At 41.9% G+C, this 20,982-nt stretch overlaps 1 protein-coding gene across 1 annotated transcript in view; it reads left to right on the top strand.

Annotated features, from left to right (window-relative positions):
• Positions 1–208: 208 nt before the first annotated feature.
• The window catches only part of KY (kyphoscoliosis peptidase), a 42,443-nt gene continuing 21,669 nt past the window's right edge, over positions 209–20,982 (top strand). Inside the window, exons 1-5 of the mRNA XM_089509379.1 lie at positions 209–427; positions 12,852–12,914; positions 15,720–15,767; positions 18,022–18,096; positions 19,335–19,391. Coding sequence (XP_089365505.1) covers positions 286–427; positions 12,852–12,914; positions 15,720–15,767; positions 18,022–18,096; positions 19,335–19,391 — 385 coding nt within the window. The 5' untranslated portion in view covers positions 209–285. The remainder of the gene's footprint in view (positions 428–12,851; positions 12,915–15,719; positions 15,768–18,021; positions 18,097–19,334; positions 19,392–20,982) is intronic.

Raw genomic sequence — 20,982 nt, 5'->3', positions numbered from 1 at the left:
CCTTGGGTTCAGGAAATGGATCCCTGCTGGGATTTCCTTTCAAAGGTGACTTGTAACCTACTCATTAGGGTTGTTTTCTGCACGGCACCTGAAACAGCATCTTTGGCAGGGTCAGCCAAAAGTTCTGTGCGTGTGTGTGCATGTAATTTGGGTGAGGGGAAGCACTTGCTTGTCAAAGGGTGGGGGGGAATATCCACGGCACCTGGCAGTGGTAGCAAGCAACAGCAACAGTAAGCAGCTACAGGCACTTTGAGAAGAAAGGAAGAAGGGAAAAGCAATGCTCTGATGGGTACTATGGAGTTTAAAAAAGACCCCAGTCCAGTAGCTCTAGAAATGCTTCTTATAGTCCAGCCTGAGAAGAGGAAGACTGTGCAAAGGTTGCAGACAGACAAACAGACGGAAAGCCATGCTTCACGCTCCAGCCAAGGTAAAGAAATCTGTAATGATGGAGTAGTTTAGTTTGCAGGGATGGACAGTATACGCAGACTCAGCAAGTGAACAAGTGTTAAATGGAGCAGGACAAAGGGGGGAAATCAAGGGAATAGGGGCAGCTATTTTTGTACATATCCATTTTGTACATTACCCACAGAGAGAAACAGAGAGAGAATATTTTAACAAAACAGTGACAACTCTTTGTCTTGGTTCACTTTGAAAAATTTTAACATATTTCCTTCCTTCCAACCTTGATAGGGTGAATGCTGTTTCATGAGGCATGCAAAACAGAATGAGGAGGCATCTCTGTGTGGTACCCAGAGAGTAAACCTGTGCAGCGGGACATAGAGAGGAAGCATAACTCAGTGCCTCATTGTTATAAGGATATGTGCCCAACATTGTTTCATAATGTGAGATTTTGCAGGGTGAGAAACCTCCAAAATGTCATTCAGAAAATGCCCTTAGTCTGCAGGGAGAGCCAGTGAGCAGGTTGGCTGAAATAGACCATAATACCCCCTCTCCATCTGCTGACATCATAAACAAAGAGAAGAAACGTTTGTGTCTGAGTGTGTCAATGTATGTGTGTGATTAATACAAGGAATGTTGGACTGAGCCATTTATAACTACAGTGAAGCCAAAAGCATGAATCACATTTTGCAGACCAAATACTTCTAGAAGTGACTTAAGTACCTCACTTTCATTGTATTAAAGACAGTGAAAGGCATGACCCTAGCAACATCATCACCACCACCATCAAAGTTTGATTATCTAGTTTTTTAGTATATATATACTCCCATCCTTTTTTCAAGGAGCTCAGGGTAGTACATACAGCTGTTTGCCCTACACACACACACACACACTTTTCTACTTGCTCAACAAAACTTTGAGGTAGGTTAGTTTGAGAAAGAATGACTGATCTTAATTTCCCCAGCAGCCTGCACAGCTGAGTGCAGATTTGAACCTGAATCTCCCCAGTCCTGGTCTGACACTCTGGTCATTACATCACACCTAAGTATAACTACCAAATGTCTTCTTGCAGTCCTCTGAGCTATCAAAGATGTTAATGCAAATGGCTGAGACTGGAATTTTGTGTGCAAGAGCACCTGGCTTGTCATGAATATTTCTTAATTTTGTCCAGAGGTTCATAGCAAATGTTCTCCAAGTCATTCATATTAAAGAAAATCTGAAGTTTTGCATGCCATACAATAACAGTGTATAATATTATGTATAATGGAGTCTTCTCGGTATTAGTAATGGATTCGTCTCAGTATCTGGGCAGGGAACAAAACAGTGTAGATCATCGTCTGGACTCCCAAGGACAGAGATGCAGCTCACCTTCCAAGGTTAACCATAGCAAAGAGAAAGGGTAGCTTTCTTTGATTTTGGCTGGAGAACAGAGAATCCCCTTTTCCATATGCACCACAGCCTTAATGAAGATTACAACATGTGACTATTAATTTAAAAAGCACCCATAGCTAATGTGATACAAGATGAGAGAAAACATTTTTAATTACCCAAAAAAACTGAACAATAAAATTGTGATTGAAAAGTACTGTACATGTCAGCTCTCAAACGACATACTGTACTTGTAAGTCATCTCCTTGGTCTCCATGGGGTCATTCTAGGTAAGGAGATTACTGACAATTCTGCAGCTAAACTCTATACACAGTGGCCATATAATAATCCTACAGGCATAGAGTTTGGTGTGAGTCCTACTAAACATGAGATGTATGTCTGAGCAAACATTCGTAAGACCTTCATTCTACTCTGGTCCTAGTCAGTTCAAGGGACTTCATTGTTATTTCTCAAGTGGGACATAAACTATACCTAGTGTTGTCATCCATATGTATAAACATAATCTGTCTCATTATTCATTTAGCAGGGCACATAAAAGCAAAAGATGAAGGATCCTCCAGCCACCCATGACATACTTCTTTATATATTGTATCCTCCCATGTACCTTTCTCTGCAGCTGATCTCTAACATCAGAAGTAAACACTGGTCATTTGAAAGTCTACAGCTTCCCCTGAACAGCTAAAGGCAGTTGTGAAGGATGATGCCTCTGGGCCAGAACTGTGATCTAGGGGGAAGAGTTAGACGTTGAAGCTTGTCGCGCACATTATTTTCCCCGTTATGGGAATGGGATGCTCAGGGCTGCACGCGACCGAGGAAAAACGGATTTTATCGCACAGCAAATCATCCTGAAAATGGCCCCATTCTATCCTTCCCATTCCCATAACGGGGGAAATAATTTGTGCGATAAGCTTCTATGTCTATTAGCCTTGATCAAAATGGGTAAGAGAGAAATGCTTTTACAAGCATACAACATTGGTAGCTTCAAACATGGCTCTTTAACTTAAATATGTTGTTTGGATTAAGCAGAGTATTTCAAGACAGTTGGAGAAATCTTGTTGATGCTCTGTGCTAAGGTAACTGCACTGGGACGTGTCAAAAGGGTAGGAGAGGAAAGGCCATAGATGCTGCAGCCACAAAGGAAGGAATGCACGAGAGAAACATTGGCCCCATTCCCACTGGGCAAAAAAAGCGGTTTATTTCACTGCAATTCTGACTTGAATCTGACCCATCGTTCCCATTAAAAACAGGTGCAAACAGACCAGGGTTTTTTTACTCCTGTTTTCGTTCTCATTGGTATTTTCCCTGTAGTAATTTGAAGCGGGTTATTTTGCTCCCCGTCCCCATTGCCCTTCTGGGACCTCTTTTTTTAAAAAATCAGCTTAAGCACTTGACATCACAGCCAATCAGTCACTTAGGTGCTTTTCCCCTCTGGGAAAGGAAGAAGGAGCCTCTATTCCCCTCAAATGTATTCTCTGGAAGAGAGAAGGAGCCTCTATTTGTCCTAAACCCCTTTGCATCCGAGGCTCTTCTGTGTCTTCCCATACTTCCTCTGGAAGAGAGAAGGAGCCTCTATTTACCTTAAACCCCTTTGCCTCCGAGGCTCTTCGGTGTCTCCCCAGACTCCCTCTGGAAGAGAGAAGGAGCCTCTATTTACCTTAAACCCCTTTGCCTCCGAGGCTCTTCTGTGTCTCCCCAGACTCCCTCTGGAAGAGAGAAGGAGCCTCTATTTACCCCAAACCCCTTTGCATCCGAGGCTCTTCTGTGTCTTCCCATAGTTCTTCTGGAAGAGAGAGGGAGCCTCTATTTGTCCCAAATCCCTTTGCCTCCCCCACTGTTCCCTGGGATCTCTGGGGGGCGATCATGCAGGCATGTACTGCAAACCCATCTGCTGCTCAGGCGCTCAGGCAGAGGCAAAAAAAAGAAAATAATAATAATAGTTAAAATGGTGTTCAATGGGTCTCCTCACACATCAGTCTATGAATGTGGAGCAGGACAGGGGGGAGGTTGCAGGGGGCGTAATGTGTTTACTGAGTTTGGAGCTCAATGTAGCACAATTGCCTTACCCTGCTTCCCACTCCACCGGGGGAAAGGCTATGCGAATGGGAGAAAATAGCGCCAGCAATGCAGGAAAGAGAACAAGCGAGTGACACCCCCAGGCCAGCCCCTTGAGCGTTGCTCCTCCCATCTCCAGGTTCCCGAATCAGACACCCTTTTGTTCCCATTCATTTGCCCCAAATCAGACTAGGGAGGCACGGGAAAACTCGTTAAAAAGCCAGTTTTTTTAACCAGTTTATCGACCTATAATTCGGGTTTTTCAGGATAATTCGATTCAGATTCGAATTCCAATGGGAATGATATCGGAGCAATGCAGGTCGAATGTGCGCTCAAATGGAAATGATGCACCCATGATTTGCATCCTGATCCGCCTTATAAGCCAGTGGGAACATGGGCATTGTGTGGAGCTGGCAGATTTTGCCTGCATTTCCTCACCACCACTTCAGGACCCAGAAGAAAGTGCAACTGATATTATAGTATACCAAGGGGAATCTGGCTAATGATGTTGTGCATTGGACTTAATGGTCACACTAATGATGAGGGGTACTTCAGCAGCTCGCCTATTTCAAAACAGAACTTGGATGGTTACTTTCTAAAGTAACTATTTTTGCAACTTATTACAAATAGCCCCTAAAATTAATTGTGTTCCCATTACCCAAAAAGCATTACTCCTAACAGTATTATTACTACCATTTATTTATATAGCACACTGACTGTACATAGCACTTTACAAGTAAAAGAAAAACAAAACAGTTTCTTGCCCTCAGGCTCACAAACTAATTAAGACATGCCACAAAAGGAACAGGGTATGACATTGATGTTTATCACACTATACTCTTATAGTGCTACTATTCCACTTTGACTGCTCTAGCTGCCTCCTGTTGCATTCTGGGATTGGCAGTTTTAAGGAGGGGTATTTAGAATTCTCAGGCAGAGAACTTCTCTGCCTGAGAATTCTAAATACCCCTCCTTAAAACTGCCAATACCAGAATGCAACAGGAGGCAGCTAGAGCAGTCAAAGTGGAATAGTAGCACTATAAGAGTATAGTGTGATAAACATCAGTGTGACAATGGATTCAGTCCAGCAGGTACTGCTGTTTCTTCTCTCCCTCTGAGATCAAAGAATTGGCAATTGGGATAGAGGGAGGGCCTTTCATCTGCTTCTGGGCCTAGGCCTGATGGAGCTATGCCTACCTCTTCTTCTAACACAACTAATTACTTTTTCATTTCTTAAAATAATAACATCTTGGATCCCATCTTGGAAAAAAGGTGGAGTATAAATTTAATAAATAAATAACACAGCAAATAGAAGAGTTCTAGGTGAGAACAATGTTCAGTGTCTCACTGTCTACAATGCTAGAATTTTTCTTTTGCCTATAATAGCAATGGCTGAGAATGCCTTAAAATCCCTTTAAAAGTAACTTTTAAAGGAACTATAAGATGTTGCTGTGCCAAAGTTAACACAGTACTGTTGGCTATATTTCTTGTCAGTCCTTCCTTCCAAGCAAGCCGGACTTAGAAGTTTATTGCACACCTTTTTCCCCCCATTATGGGAACTGAAAGGGGATGTTCAGGGCCGCATGCGACTGGGAAAAAACGGATTTTATCGCACAGCAAATAGTCCTCAAAAGGGCCTTGTTACGTCCCCTGGTGCCAAGCCATCCCAATTCAGTGCTGAGGAGCATTAAATGTTCTGGTCGAAAGTCTTCTGACTAAAGAAAATGGCACCCCTCAGCACTCAATGGGGACGACTTGGTGCCGGGGGATGGAACAGGGACCTTTTGAGGACGATTTGCTGTGCAATAAAATCCACTCTTTCCTGGTCGCACACGGCCCCGAGTGTCCCCTTCAAGTTCCCATAACGGGGGGAAAAGAGTGTTCAATAAACTTCTTACTGTGTCTGGGTACTACTTTGCTTATTTTGCTGTGTAAGCCCTTCCACTTCAGTCCTAAATTCTGCTTAATAGCATCATGGTAGGGAAAGAGCTGCTCATAGAGGTGAACAGGGGGTGCAATGCAAATTCAGCCTTCCAAGCAATACTTTTACTCATTAAACTGGACCCCCAGCTCTTACATTCTGTGTGATTTGGGCAGATTTGGGAATAGAAACTGAGAGAAAAATATATTAAAGAAAAGATCCATTCTATGCTCTTTTGTGGGTATTGTTTATCACGAAAATGCTTCACTTGCAATATCAAACAATCCCAATACCCTTTCAGCAAGCTGTTCACTCATCGCTCCCTGTGTTCTGTGCTGGTCAGCTGCAGCAGGGTGGATCAATTGAAGCATGCTAAGCTGTATTTTTGTTGCCAAACAAGGAAGAGTCAGAGCAGTGGGGTCAGGAACCAAACACGGAAGGCAATTTTTTCCCTTGAACTGACACATTTCAGATGTTACCCTGAAGAAATTTTTATTTTTGTTTTTATTTCTGGACAACTCTTTGATTTTTTCATTCCTATAGGAAATTATTTAAATTAACAGCTAGAGAGAGAGAGAGCGCAACATGAAAATTTTGGGGGGGTGGGGGTAAAGTCTCTTTGAGGAAACAAGTTAAGGTAACGTTTTAGAGCAGAGCTAGGAAAGAACTGATTTTTCTAGCGACTTGTCAGCTAGTAACTTTTTGCAGTAATGAGCTCTAACAGAATTGGGTGGTGTTTTTCCCCTATAATAGCAACAGCTGTAATTATCTGTTTTTCAGTGGAATGGGAATGGGTTTTCTGCCTGTTACTCATTACTGGGTATGTGTACTGATTCTTCTGAGCCATGAGAACTGGGGAGGGGGGAATGCACTGCAGCCAGGAAGGATTGCTTTGTTATGTCTTTGGCATTTTTCTTGGAATTTTCAAGAAGCAATATCTGAATTAGCCCCTTGGGGGAACCATATAGCATTTTCCTTTATTTTATAATGGCACAGTAGTAACAGTAATGGTAACTCAGCAAGTTACCTTTCTGAACTGTGATAACAGTAATGAGTAATGATCAATAAAGTAATCCAAGTAGTGAGTAATTGATTTCTTTTTAAAGGTATCATACCAAGTTTTATTTTAGAGCAAGCTTTCCAAGCATTTTGATTGTTAGTAAAAGTCTGCCCTCCCCATATGCAGAGGATCCGTTCTGGATCCCCCTGCATATGTGGGAAAGAGCATATGTTCAAGCCCCATAGAAAATAATGGGACACGTGCTAGCGGCAGCACAGGTATGCACCCCATTACTTCTGCTGGGGTTTGCCTTCCACATAAGCTCAAAGCCACGGAAAGCAAGCCCGCCTATGGGGAGGGCTGACTGTACTTGTATCTATTTGATGAATCATTTATCAATAATCATTTATCATCCACCATCTTGAGGGAGAGAGAGGCAGGCTAGCTCCATCAGGCCTGCCTGGAAGAAGACAAGCCCTCCCTTCACCATCTTGAGGGGGAGAGAGGCAGGCTAGCTCCACCAGGCCTGCCTGGAAGAAGACAAGCCCTCCCTTCGTTCTCCATCTTGAGGGAGAGAGAGGCAGGCTAGCTCCAAGAAGCCAAGTCCTCCCTCCAGTCCATCTGCCTTGGTCCAGGCCTCGGAGGTAGAGAAGAACTGCTGGACCTGATCCCCTTCCCCACCACCACTCCCTTCTCTTTTGTGTCGTGTCTTTTAAGATTGTAAGCCTGAGGGCAGGGAACCGTCTAATTAAAAAGATTGTATGTACAGCGCTGTGTAAATTTACAGCGCTTTATAAATAAAGGTTAATAATAATAATAATAATAATCAATAGGTCTACAAGCAAAGGAGAGTCATGATCCTTCCGTCACCACCTTATAGCTGCAAAACATGTTTTTGATTGTTAGTCAAATCAACCAGATAGAGTGCTAAGCAGTATCTCAGTCCTTGCATTGCTCTTTGACCCTCTTTTCTTTCATCATTAAGTCTCTGGACTTAATGGGCAAATGATATAGTCTAGGCATGCATATGCATTATTATTTCCTTTAATTATTAAATTTCCTTGATATAATTTTTTAAAAAAAGTATACACAGCTCTACCAAGATTTTCCTCCAACTTCATTGAGTGCATTTTTGCCACCCTACTCAAGGAGCACACCTCACAGTCAGCCACGCATGTAAAAATCTGCTGACTTGAGCTATTTGCAGAGAAAAAGCAACAATGACAGAGCTGAGTAATTGGACTGAATTCCTTGGTATCCTGGTGTTCTACCAGCTTAGGGCCAAATCAAGGGTAGGAATCATGTGCCCTCCAAATATTGTTGGACTGCCAATGCCAAGCATTCCTCACTTTTTTCCATCCTGCCTAAGGCTGCTGGGACTTTCATTCCAATAAACCTCTAGACTCCTGCATGACTCACACCCTTGAGTTAAATCCATCATTAATCTTGACCCAGAGTATATATTATGTATGATATACTTCTAAAATAATAATTAAAAGTATAACTGACTGTTAAAAAAGGTGGGATGTAAGATAATTTTGAATAACAAGTCCCATTCACTTCAGTGGATCCACTCTATTTAACTATTGAGTTTCAAAACAGTTTGGTTAGTTCATAATACCAAAATATTCAATAACATTGCTTGTAGATAAGCATTAAATTGATCTATAACACTTTACTGACAAGAAAGATGTCCTTGAAATCAGCTGACTTCAAAACAATTTCAATTATATTTAAAACAAGTTGCTTTGAATATTTATGTTTTAGAGGAGAATTCTCTTGGTTTAGTGAGAGAGCAAGAAATGCCCACTAACAGTACTACCTTTCCTTGATGGTGGGATTACATGCTCCTGTGAGGCATGAGACTATGCTGATAATAGCAGTACTGTTAGTAGGGTTTCCCATGTCACCTAATATTCTTTTCCTTAGGAATCGTTTTGTGAATCGTGTGTTGCTTGAGCATTCCTGTTTCTTCCCAGGATTGGTCCTCTCTAATCACGATGGGTCTGAAAATCTTTGCTGCAATCTTGCAACTTTGCTGGGAAAATGCTATTTTAATCCTGGCTTAAATCCTGGCTTTTCCCCCATGTGAAAAGTCCTATGATGAAACAATCCAAAATGAAACAAGAGATAGTGCTAGTGGATGAAACTTCCAGGTCAGATGGCACTGAACAAGCTACTGGGATACAGCAGAGGTCAAGTACAAGTAACGCTGTGGTTAATGATGCAACTGGACTCAAGCCAAAAGAACTTGAACTGTTGATGGTCCCAAAGGCAAAAGGAAACTTTGAAGCTGCACAACAGATATTATAGAATGTAGAATGTGAGGAGCACGAAGCAAGGGAAGCTAGACATAGGGTGCATCTACACCAGCTTCAGGAAAATGTTGACAGCCAGGATCACTTGTCCCCTCCTCCCCCTCCCGTTTCCTCCCAAAATGCTGGGCTGCTATGTGAATGTGTCTTCACTTCAGGAGGGAGGAGGAAGAGTGGCCCCGTCTGCTAACACCTTCCCGATCTCAAGCCTGCCAACCAATCTCTTTTTGCCCCACCCCACCACTTGATCTTTGTTCCTGCTGCTCCCCATGGACTGATTTATCTTCCCCCACCACCTGATCTCTCTTCATCCCATTCCCTGCTGGCTAAGCTCTCTTCCCCACCCCACCAAACCAATCTGCAAGCCTTGGGTAGGGCAATAAAAGGAAGGAAGGGGAAGCACGGCAGAGCAGATCCTGGTGCACCATACCGTGTAGCACCATGCTGGTTATGGAAGCAGAGATGTGATTGATTGCTTCAATACCAGTATGTTTCCATGTGCTTCAAAACATGATTGCTGAATTGTAGAAGCTTCATGGGATAATCCCCTAAACTAAGACTGTTGTACTTTGGCTATATCATGAGAACACATGATTCACTAGAAAAGTGAATAATGCTTGGTAAAGTGTTTGGTGTTTTTTAAAGAGCAATACTACATCCCAGATGGATCCCTCAATCAAAGAAGCTACAGTTTGGAAGAGTTGAGCTGGGTGGTTAATGATAGCATGACTTGAAGGTCTCTCATTCATAGGTTCACAATAAGTCAAAGTCGACTTGATGGCCGTTAACAAGAAAATTCTGCTGAAACACAAGCATGTGTCATATACAAACAATATATATTTTATTTTATTAACTTTTTTTACTCATCCATATTTGTGCAATCAAATGAAAATGATTTCTGTAATCAAGTCATAGCTCTATTTTTAATAATGTATATAACTTTTGTGCTTCAAGTACTTGAAACAAAACAAGCAGGGAACATATTCCAGTTTTAAAATATTTTGTATAAAAATATAAAAGATTTATTGTGAAAATATAAAAATAAATTTACTTAAAATACATACTAATGTATTCCAAAATGAAGTGACTACAATACTATATTATTCTGGCATTTCATATAAAACGGCTCCTCTCATATTTTGTATTTTTACATAAAATATTTTTATAATAAACATAATGTATACACATGCAATATATGTGCATACACACTATCTGAAATGTGCCCAGCACTGCCCAGATCTCCTTAGATTTTATCTTAGTAACCTAACTAGTAGTTCCTCAACAGGACAGCCAGTGTGGCATAGTGGCTTGAAGGTTAGCCTCATCTCAGAAGGTGGCCCAGCATGAAAATATGGGTCCATACAGTCATCTATAAATGACATTTAACTCTCATATTATCAACAAGCATATTGAAGTTATTATAGTTATCAACAAGTATGGTAAAAACCTCACCTTGGCTGTTTTTGTTGTTGTGTGCCTTCAAGTCATTTCCAAATTATGGGGACCTTAAGGTGAACATACCATGAGGTTTTCTTGGCAAGCCTTTCTTGGCAAGAGTGGGTTTTGCCGTTGCCTTTGTTTGACTCTGAGAGAGTGGGACTTGCCCAAGGTCATCGGATGAGTTTCTGTGGCTGACTGGGGATTCAGCTCCAGATCTAATATTCAAACCACTACACCATGCTGGCTCTTTTCCCTTGTCTTTCTCATGCATTATGCAGCAGGTGGGGTGAGGGATTCTGGTTGCAGTCCTGAAAATAACTAATGTGCCACTGAAATCAGTAGGATTTTATACTAAGTAAATATGCATATCCTAAAGAGTAAAAATATACAAATGAACACTAACATTAGAATCATCCAAGCCATGGTATTCCCAATCGCTACGTAGGGATTTGAAAGCTGGACAGTGAAGAAAGTGGATAAGAAGAATATCAACTCATTTGAGATGTAGTACTGGAGAAGAGTGCTGAGGATACCATGAACAGCCAAAAAGACAAACAAATAGGTCCGTGAACAGATCAAGCCTGAAATCTTCTTGGAAGCCAAGGGGTCATTCCCACTATAAAAAGAATTGAATCGCTGATTGAATTAAATGACCCTCATTCCCATTTAAAACCAGTTCCTGTCGCAATGTGATCAAATCTGTCATGATGGAGTGAGGCAAAGGCAAAAGAACCATTTTTTTCCAGACACTAGCTTAAAAGAGGTTCTTTTGAAAAACGCGATTCCAAAGAGTGTTGAGCAAGTGGGAACAAGAGATTGGAATCGCAGCATTCTGGAGGGGAGAGACTAATGGCAGAGGTGTGTTTATCATCCCTCCCCATTTTTTGGGAGATGTTATTCCTGCATGCCCCACCCAGTGCTGCCTTGTCATTTATTGGTGTGATTTTGGGTACCTTTTTAAAAAATAATAATACAATTAATCGATGAAGTGACAGAATGGTTTAGCAACTACTTGCAAAGGTGCTAAACCACTCTAACACTTCATCGATTAATTTTATTTGCAAAAAAGAAAAAAGATGCTCTGTCCTCCTTCCTACAAGCCCTCCCTTTGCAAGGATCCCCGGGTCCCTCATCCTCTTCACGTCGAGCCCCAAGCACCCACGCTTTCCCCCCCCCCCAGCCAGTGCTTTCCTCCCCCTCTTCCTTCCTCTTCCTCTTCCTCCTCCTCCTCCTCTCTGGGCCCCACAACAAACTCCAACAGTCTTCCCCCCCCCCATCCTCCTCCTTTTCCTCTGGGTTCCATTCCCTGGTGTCTGCACTCCCTCTGCCTGGCCTTGCCTCCATCCTCCTCCTCCTCCTCTACATTTGGGGTGATTCAGGTGGGGGAGGGATGGAGGGAACAGGAGAGCCAGTGGCAGGTGCCATCTCTGCCCTCTGGGGCGCCTCCTCCTCCAACCCACCGCGTTACCAGCCTCCAGCCTGGCGCCCACAGAGCAACACACCGCTGCCACTGGAGCACATCCAGGCCCTGAAAGAGCTGGCAATGCACACACTCTGGCACGGCGAGAGGGGCCAGGCCCAGCAGAGACAGAGAAAGGGTTCCCCACCTGCTCCTCACCCATGTCCTGAGTCCCATTCAGGGTTCAAATCTTTGCCTTGGGCAAGTCACACTCTCTCAGCCTCAGACCCAACCAGGGAAGGAGCCAAGGCAAGCACAGAAGAGGCCATGGGTGGGCTGGAGGAGGGAGAGGAAAGGCTGGGGGAACGGCCAAGGCCAGGCCGGGGAGCAGGTGCCATCAAATGAGGACAAAGGTCCGTGCCAAAAAACAGCGATTCCAAAAGCTCCCCATTCCTATGTGGATGAGGGACCTTTTGGAATCTATTTGGCATAGCAGAGCAGAACCGGATTGAGATTCGGATCTTTCAGTAAGTGGGAATGACTCCCCAGATTATCAAATTTAGGCTGTTGTCATGAGAAGGCGTGACTCATTAGAAAAGTCAATAATGTTAGGAAACGTAGAGCATAGTAGAAATAGAGGAAGACCACATACCAGATGGATAGACTCAATCAGAGAGGTCACAAGCCTGGATTTGCAGGACCTAAGTGGAGGATAGGGGGTCCTGGATACCCACAGCATTGCCATGAGTCTGGTTTGACTCGAAGGCAGTTAACAACAAACAATATATGCATTGCACTGTATATATGGAACATTCAACTATAAAATCTGCCATCTGCATTCTAAAGCTAGGAATTAGGAGAGATGGTAGCACATGCTATTTTTCTGCAAGCTCAAATGGGTTCTTGGAATTTCATATTATCATTTACTGTTTATAGGTTTTCAAGGGGATGGCAATGGAAACAATGAACTACAACAATACCAAGTAAATGGCATTCATGGTATGTCACTTTCTTCCACCGTTTGACTTTTCATGTGAGAAATGCAATTTATCTTGCACTGCATTCTGATATTACCTAGAAGCAACTATGCTATGTCGAGAGAAAAAGAGTCTGTTGGGTGTGGAAGCATTCTTACCTTGCCCATGTAAACCACACACATTCTCAGTTTGCACAGTTTTTAAGATAGAATGAACTCACAATATTTGGATGCCTGAAGTCTAAATGTTGCCTGTGCTCCCCGGCGGCCAATTCTAAACATAAACTTGAACAAAAACTAAATAATCATAAACAAAACCACTGATAGCGGGATGCTGATAGTTTGATAAAATGGTAACATCTCTACTTCCTTATACCTGGTGGTACCTCTAGCTTTGGTATGCACAGCAATATAATGGTGGTACACTTGAGTATGATGCACACATATTTTTAAAGGAACTAGGAAAGAACAAATACAGTGGTCCCTCCACACTTACTGAGATTGAGGGGTGAAGGACCCCCGTGAATGTGGAAAAACCACAAATAAAAAAACAAGAATTAATTTTACCTAAGAGAACACGTCTCTAGGAATCTCCATGTCCTCCCATGCAATTCTATGGTCAACATCTGCCAGAAGTGATCCTAGAATCATGCTGGAGGACCTACAAATGCCTAGAGAAGAGTTTTCTCTAGGAACTTCTAGATTCTCCAGCATAACTCTATTGTCAACTTCCAGTAGAATTGCACTGGAGGACTTAGAGATTCCTAGAGAGAACATATTAATCAAAATTGCAAATAATCAAATCCGCAAAAGTCATAGCTGCAAACGTGGAGGGCCAACTGTAGTAGCAATAGAGTTCTTTAGGACTGAGAGGAACAACACAGGGACATTTGCAGAGCCAGCCAGTTTTGGACTAGACACAGAGGGATGGGTCCCAAATCCCCACATAGAGAAGGCCAACCAATATCCGTTATTAGGAACGTGAATTTTAACATTCCAACTTGAGGCCTTGAACACTATTCTATCATGCAGCAAGTCAGGGAGGGGGATCTTTGGCCAGCTAAGTGTTTTGAACTTCAGCTGCATCATTCTTTACAATTGGCCTAGGTCCTAGTTGAGGTTGCTGAGAGCTGAATTGCAAAACACATTGACATCCAAAGATTCCCCACCCCTCAAGATTCTGTTAATCTTAGAGTTATTCTGTTCTTTATTTTATATAAGCTATATTATCCAGGACTCTGGGTGAGATATCATCAGTGTAGAAAGCTTAACAACTGGGTCTGCCACCTCTTAGGTATCTACTGATAATCTCTAGTTGCATAATGAGTTTCCAGAATCTTCATGTACCAAACATGGAGGTGTCAACAAATCAATTTCAGACACTGTCGCTGGATTATTGTACTTGTGAAGTTTGACACTGTGAAGCAGCCAGTGCTCCTGCAGTGTTTCTGAAAGTTATGATGTAACTGCATATTGAGCTGTATTAAACCAGACATGTGGCCATCGCACACATTGCAATGACATCTCATCATTCATGGGTCAGAGCCATGCCTGCTATAAGATATGTGGTACCCAGGAAAGGAAATGCATTTTTGAAATGCTGAAGATTCTCTCTTGTAACCATTGACAAACAAATAAAGGTGTAACTGCTTTGGGAGTTTTGGAAAGGAAAAGTTATATAGGTATGTAAAAACGTTTTTTAAAGGTAGTATATTCATTTATGTAGATGGTGTACCACCTACATGAATATGAAAGGTATTAGGCTTATAAACAGACACATATGAGTGGTTTCTTGGACAACCACTTTATTATGAGATGTGGCTTTAAGTTACAAACCAAATAACTTAGAATGTAGACATGACAGGCAACAGAAGTGGGAAATATGGAATATTGTAATAAACTTGAAACAACATCTACAAAGGCAGAAATTAATCAGAAGCTTGAGCTCATGAATCCTAAGTCCCTATGATAAGAAATATAGCCATTTAAATGAAACTACATCCCCACAAGAAGCAACCACTTATAATGGTCTATATAAACTACCTCTCTTTGGCATGAATCTTCTTGGCAATTTCAACTAGAATAGACCCATGGGATAAATTGTCAACATTTACATAAATCTCATTGATTCAGCGGAACAACTATACATGGGACTAACAATAGGATCCAGGTCTTTTGCAGTAGAGTGTGCCTGTGGTAGCCAGTTTGTTGAACAGAATGGTGTTAGCAATCCAAAAAGAAAACTAAATATGAATATTTTAAAAATACAGTAAAGATCTTGCATTTGACATTCAGTTTGCACTGAAAGTTTTGGACATTTTAGCTCCAGCCTCATGTTGTGCTACCCAAATTCAAATGTTCTGTTTTATCAGTCATATTGCAACACCAATACAATAATTTGCAATGAAATTTAGTCTTCAAATTTGATTTTTTTTTCCAAAAATCTTTTTTGCATATTTCAAATTACCATCTGCTTATGTTGTCAGTACTTACTTCCTCTCTCTTCCTTTTACCGCTGAGGTCTTCCACTTCACTCTTGAGTCTTATCAGCTTTGCATACATTCTTAAAAATAAAATTGTAAATCTGAAACTATTTCCTGCATTGCTGCTTACGTAAAGAAATATATATATAAAACTGAGGCAGCACAAGGAGTGGGGGAATGGAATATCATAAATGGAAGACATGGCTGGATGTTAGGAGGTCAGGGTATGCTGCAACATTTTGATCCTGGCTCCACTTTTTTATTTCACTGGCTTTCTGTGGGACAGATACAGAAGCCACAGTTTCAAACCTCTGTGTCAATGTAGTGCTTCCTTTTCACCTCCAGGCACTGCAGTTCAGATGCAGCAAGTCATTACTTCCTGTTCAGCCCAAGGTATGTTTCCACTGTTTTATGACTTTAAAAGCATAAATGTATTTTGGAAAATCACCATAGCTCTGTTTGGGCATTATTGGAGTATGCAAGCCTAAGGTTTTTCAGGGGACAATCAGTCTCTGAGGTCGAATAAAATCCAAAAGACATACTGTGAGACTAATCTATGACTGGATACTGTCATAGGATGAGAGCAGAATGGATGGGGGGGGGGGGGGGGGCACCTCCAGGCCAAACCAGTTTCCAATCCTGCTCAGAAAGGATTGTGATAAAAATTGTTTTTCTGAACTTCTGCATTAAAAAGGTTTTAGCTGAACTCAAATAAAGTTTCAATGGCAAAGGCACTATCCCTGGTTTATCCAAGGAGGCCTGAGAAAACCTCATACCTCAAATCCCAAATTCACACTAGCATTTTTGAGATGAGTAGATCTGGGGAGATTCAATGATGCAATACCGAATCAAAGTTCCCACTATGCTTACCCAGATTGTGTGGCAATTTAATCCCGATGAAGTTCACGTTGCCATTTGTATCAATTTAAAATGGAGCCACCATTTTGATCATTCTTGATTTTGTTTGTTTTTAAGTGTCACTCAAATCATGTGCATCTACCTCACACTGTTTGGGGGAATCCTAAACCCCCCCCCCCCCGTCAGCCTTGGAGGATGGCAACAGCAAGCCCCTCTGAAGAAACCTTGCCAAGAAACCATGGGATAGGTTAACCTTGGGGGGTAGTCATCTTTCTGAGCCTCGGAGGATGGCAATGGCAAGCCTATCTGAAGAATCCTTACCAAGGAACCCCCAGGGATAGGTTAGCTTCAAGGGAAGTCACACTCTCTCAGCCAAGAAACCCCCACATTTATGTGGGGTATAAATGAAATGTGTGAGAGAGCTTTGTTCGCACCAGCTTGGGAGCAGAGTCAGTTGTGGTTCAATTTCTGAGGAACGAGGAAATAACCCCCTAACCCCCACCCCAACTGATAGGGTTTTTTTTAAAAAAAATGTCAATCAAATCATGTGCACCTTTGTCATACCAATGACGCCAGTATTTAAAAGTGCTGTCTACTGCAGCTGTGCAATAGAAAAGATGTGCATAAGCTGTCAAAATGGATGAACAGACTGGCACGATACACTGGCTTGCAGGTGGCATGGGGGCCACCCTATGCCACCCCGAAGCCGGCGTCACACTGCTCACCTGACAAGACAGTGGGCGACATTAGGACATTTCTGTGGCTTGGCAATTTGATGCCACACAGCACAAAAACATTGAAGAGCCACTGGTGCAGCAAAAGGGGCAGCTTTTTTCCATCCCAAAAAGGAGTGACATTTTTCCAGAAAAATGCCAGATTGGGGCCATAGCATACAGTTGCCATGGCCCCAATCCAGTCTCAAAGGTGCAGCCAGAAGCTGCTCCTTCGGGGTGCTCTACTTCACCCCAAATGTTTTTTAAAGTACACCATCTAATGGGATCTTCCTAGGAGAACCCCCTCCCTGGCTTAGGCTTTGGCTTAGGCTGGCAGGGAGAAAGCAAGGGGGTGGGCATGATCCAACCCCTGCACATTCACCCCTCCCTTCTTGTACACCAAATTGAATTGACAGCAAGTTCCCATTGATGGCTGGTTAAAAAAAAAGCCCAATTCTTTTGAAAAGACATGTGGAAATCCCTGTTTCCAAAAGAACTGAGTTAAGGAGGATTCCACCCCCACTAGAAGTCACCATAGGTGAATACAGACATTACATAAGTCCCATATTGAATTCCAAATATGTTTTTCTAGAATGTCTTCAAACCTGTGCAAGCAGATGTCTGTGTGCTCAAGCAGCTTTCCTACTGCCTCCTTCCAGCTGCAGTGCCCTTCATTCCATAAAGTCCTGTAATGTAGCATAGGAAGCTGCAGTGGGAGAAGGAAAGAAGTGGGGAGGAAATGGGTAGAGGCAGCTTGCATGCCCATAGCTTATTACATCACCAGTTGCTACCACCTGGTTTTCCTGGGTCCACTGTAGTTGTCAGCTTTACAATCCAGACCTTTCCTCATTGACTTGAAGCTTTCCAAGGTATGCAAAGGACTACAATGGAGAAGAATGGATGGAGACTTACATCTTGTACTTGCACTGCAGTGAATACAATGCAACATGTTTGAGGTGCCTTAACACCCACTGTTGTGGGAAATACAAGATATAAATAGTGCTGGATTGACTCACATACAAAACTACTTTTCCCAGGACTGACTAGTTCTTTAAAAAATATCTTGTTTGTTTTAGGAACCCATGTGACGGTAGAGGTACATGCTAGAAATTCCACACCACAGTTATTCAAGAAGCTCTCTTTGGGGAAAAGTATGTAAGATGTTTTATTTTATTTTTTTACAGTTTCAGATTAATTAAATTCTGTTGGGACTGGTGTCTGCTAGTGGTTGAACTATGAATCAGGAGTCCTTCCACCTACTTCTAGTTTGATTCTTGCTTCTGTCACTGCAAACTCTAGGCAACTTTATGGAACACTGCTTTCCTTCAGCCCCTATCCACCTGCAACATGTAGGAAAAATATGTTAACTCTCAGCCTTTGGGTCTTTGAATGTTTTGGGCTTCCACTCCCAGAACTTATGGCCATTTAGCCATTTTTGCTGGGTTTCTAGGAACAGGGCCAGTACATCTGGAGAACCAAAGTCTGAGAACCATTGCCTTAAAGGACTTCTGTAAGACTAGATAATACAAAGGAATATGTCAGTGTGCTATGCTAGTGTTAGATGGTTGTTGGGAAAGGGCTTTTTCTGTTATAGCATGATCGCCCAATCCGGATATACAGCTGCAGACAAAACACAAAACTTATTGAATATTCAATAAGCAAAAATCGTCTTCATGTGAAACAATACTCAGACACAATTGAGATGCCAGCTTTGAAAAGTTGTGATTGATGGTAAAAGAAGATTAGAATAGAAATCACTGATATATTAATGACAAAATAAATACTTGCACATGATGGAATTCTGTTCCACTCATACTAAACCTGGAAGGGAAAAGTCATGCTAGATATTAATGTGATAGCCTCTAGGACAGCTTATTGCTAATAAAATAACAGCTTGCCTTACACAAGGGGTGGGGAAAGTGGGGTCTGTAGATCACATGCAGACCTTTGGGATGTTTTGTGTCCCCCAGGAACCCATTTTCTTGAAAAACACTACATCCCCTCAAACTAGGGTATTTCATAGGGGAGGCAATTTTTGCATGTTTGGTAAGGAGGGTCTATTTTATCCCCAGAAGAGGCCTCTTCTCCAAGAGGAAGTGATGCAGAAGTTGGCTTCCCAGTCACCTTCTGTTTGAAAAAAGGCTTCCAGGGCCAATAGGGCCAAAAACATGGGTAAATCCCACCTTTGCCCTAGAGGGCATTGGGAGCAAAAGAAAGTTGAGATTTTGTTTTAGAGATGTGGTCCTCCCCAGTCACCTGGATGCATTAATGTTGCCCCTGACCCCTAGTAGTTGCCCCTGTTCCTTAGACTCTCTTCCCCCCTTTTTGCGACTTAATTCATTTTTATCTGTTGATCCACCTAGCTTACATTATTTTCACAATTTCATAGGTTTTCAAGAGAATGGAAAACGGAGAACCCGTCCACCTGGTTTGAAAGACCAGCATGGTAACTACAGAACTGTATTAACATATCTATCCCATTCCAACAATACAGACTGTGTAGGGGAATACAATATTCAAAACCAGAAACATCTTTTTAATTATATATATAGATATATATGTTACAAACTTTCAGTATATAATGCATATAAAGTATGCATGTATGTGCTTTCAAGTTGTCAGTTGGCTGATGGCAACCCCATGAATTTCATCAGGTTTTCTTAGCCAAGAAATGCTCAGAGGTGATTTTGCTAGTTTCTTCCCTGAAATATATTAGTATATACAATATATAATGACAACATAACAACTAGATACTTGGGAGATTTAACAGTAGATAGCATATGAACTTTTAAAGCACTATGTAAGACCCAAGTCCTGTTGTTAGTCCAAACTAGAATAAACCCAATAAACCAATGGACACTTCCATCAGTTCCATTGAGTCAAATGGATTCAGTCAACTAAAGCAGGGGTAGGCAACCTGCGGCCCGCGGGCCGGATGCGGCCCGGCAAGGCCTTGGGACCGGCCCCAGCCTGGTCCTGCCGCCGATTGCCGCCGGGGCCTTTGGGGGCAATTGTCTATAGAAGCCTCAGAATCATGCATTTATATTAACATTTTTTTTAAAATCAGCAAATTTTTTTGCGTGTCCTCCATTTTTTTTAAAAAAGTGTCTTCCATTTGAAAATGTTGTCCTACATTTGTCCTGGTTTATTTATATATTTAATTTTTTTTAAAATTATTTCATTATTTATTTTTTTGGCTTCGGCCCCCCAGTTGTCTGAGGGACAGCAACCCGGCCCCCAGCTCAAAAAGGTTGCCTAAAGCATTCACTAGCAAGAGCTGACACTGACTGTCTCCCACTACCACTGGAAATGAACTAACTGCTGTTATACAGGAGCATGTCCTGGACAAAGCACACCCACAACACCGCGTCCCTTGTCATCTGATTCCATTGCCCAAAATCATAGAGAGAATATGACTCATACACACCAGTATCAAGAAGCAGAATTGTAGTATTTTGCTATGTTATATTTAACTGGATGTTTAAAGTCAGATTACAAAGAAACGAACAGAAAAGGATTGGGAGAGAGAAAATAAAATTGGTAGAGAAGCACATGGGATACAAACTAGGGCTAGGTATACACATTGATAAAAACTGAGCATAAAATCACATTTTCTTGAAGCTGATGTAAAACACACATTTATGTGTAGCTGAAGGAGTAATATCTTCTTAACTACTGAATGACAGATGGTGAGTGTTTATCTTTCCAACCTCAGAATACAAGTCTTTTTGCAACAGCAAAAGCACACAAGATCTAACACTGATCCTCAATTAAATTCCATGTCATATAGAAAAAGTGCATGTACAAATGCCAAATATTTTTCTAATACAAATTTAATACATGGTAACACATCCATTCAAAACTACACACCATAAAGAAACAATGGCCAAGATTCTGCAAGGCAGAGCATAGCATAATGTTCTGCAGGTCAGACTATGGACTTTATCACACGGGAGGAATTTCTCTTAATTTTGAATGAAAAGAAAGTGGGGCCAGAATGCATTCCCGTGAATTCGCTAGTTCAGCGAATTTATGTG

The sequence above is a fragment of the Sceloporus occidentalis genome, unplaced genomic scaffold, assembly GCF_023333645.1.
Source record: "Sceloporus occidentalis isolate IW3139 unplaced genomic scaffold, rSceOcc1.0.p SCAF_2, whole genome shotgun sequence".
NCBI lineage: Eukaryota > Metazoa > Chordata > Lepidosauria > Squamata > Phrynosomatidae > Sceloporus > Sceloporus occidentalis.
This window is presented reverse-complemented; position numbering and strand designations above follow the sequence as displayed.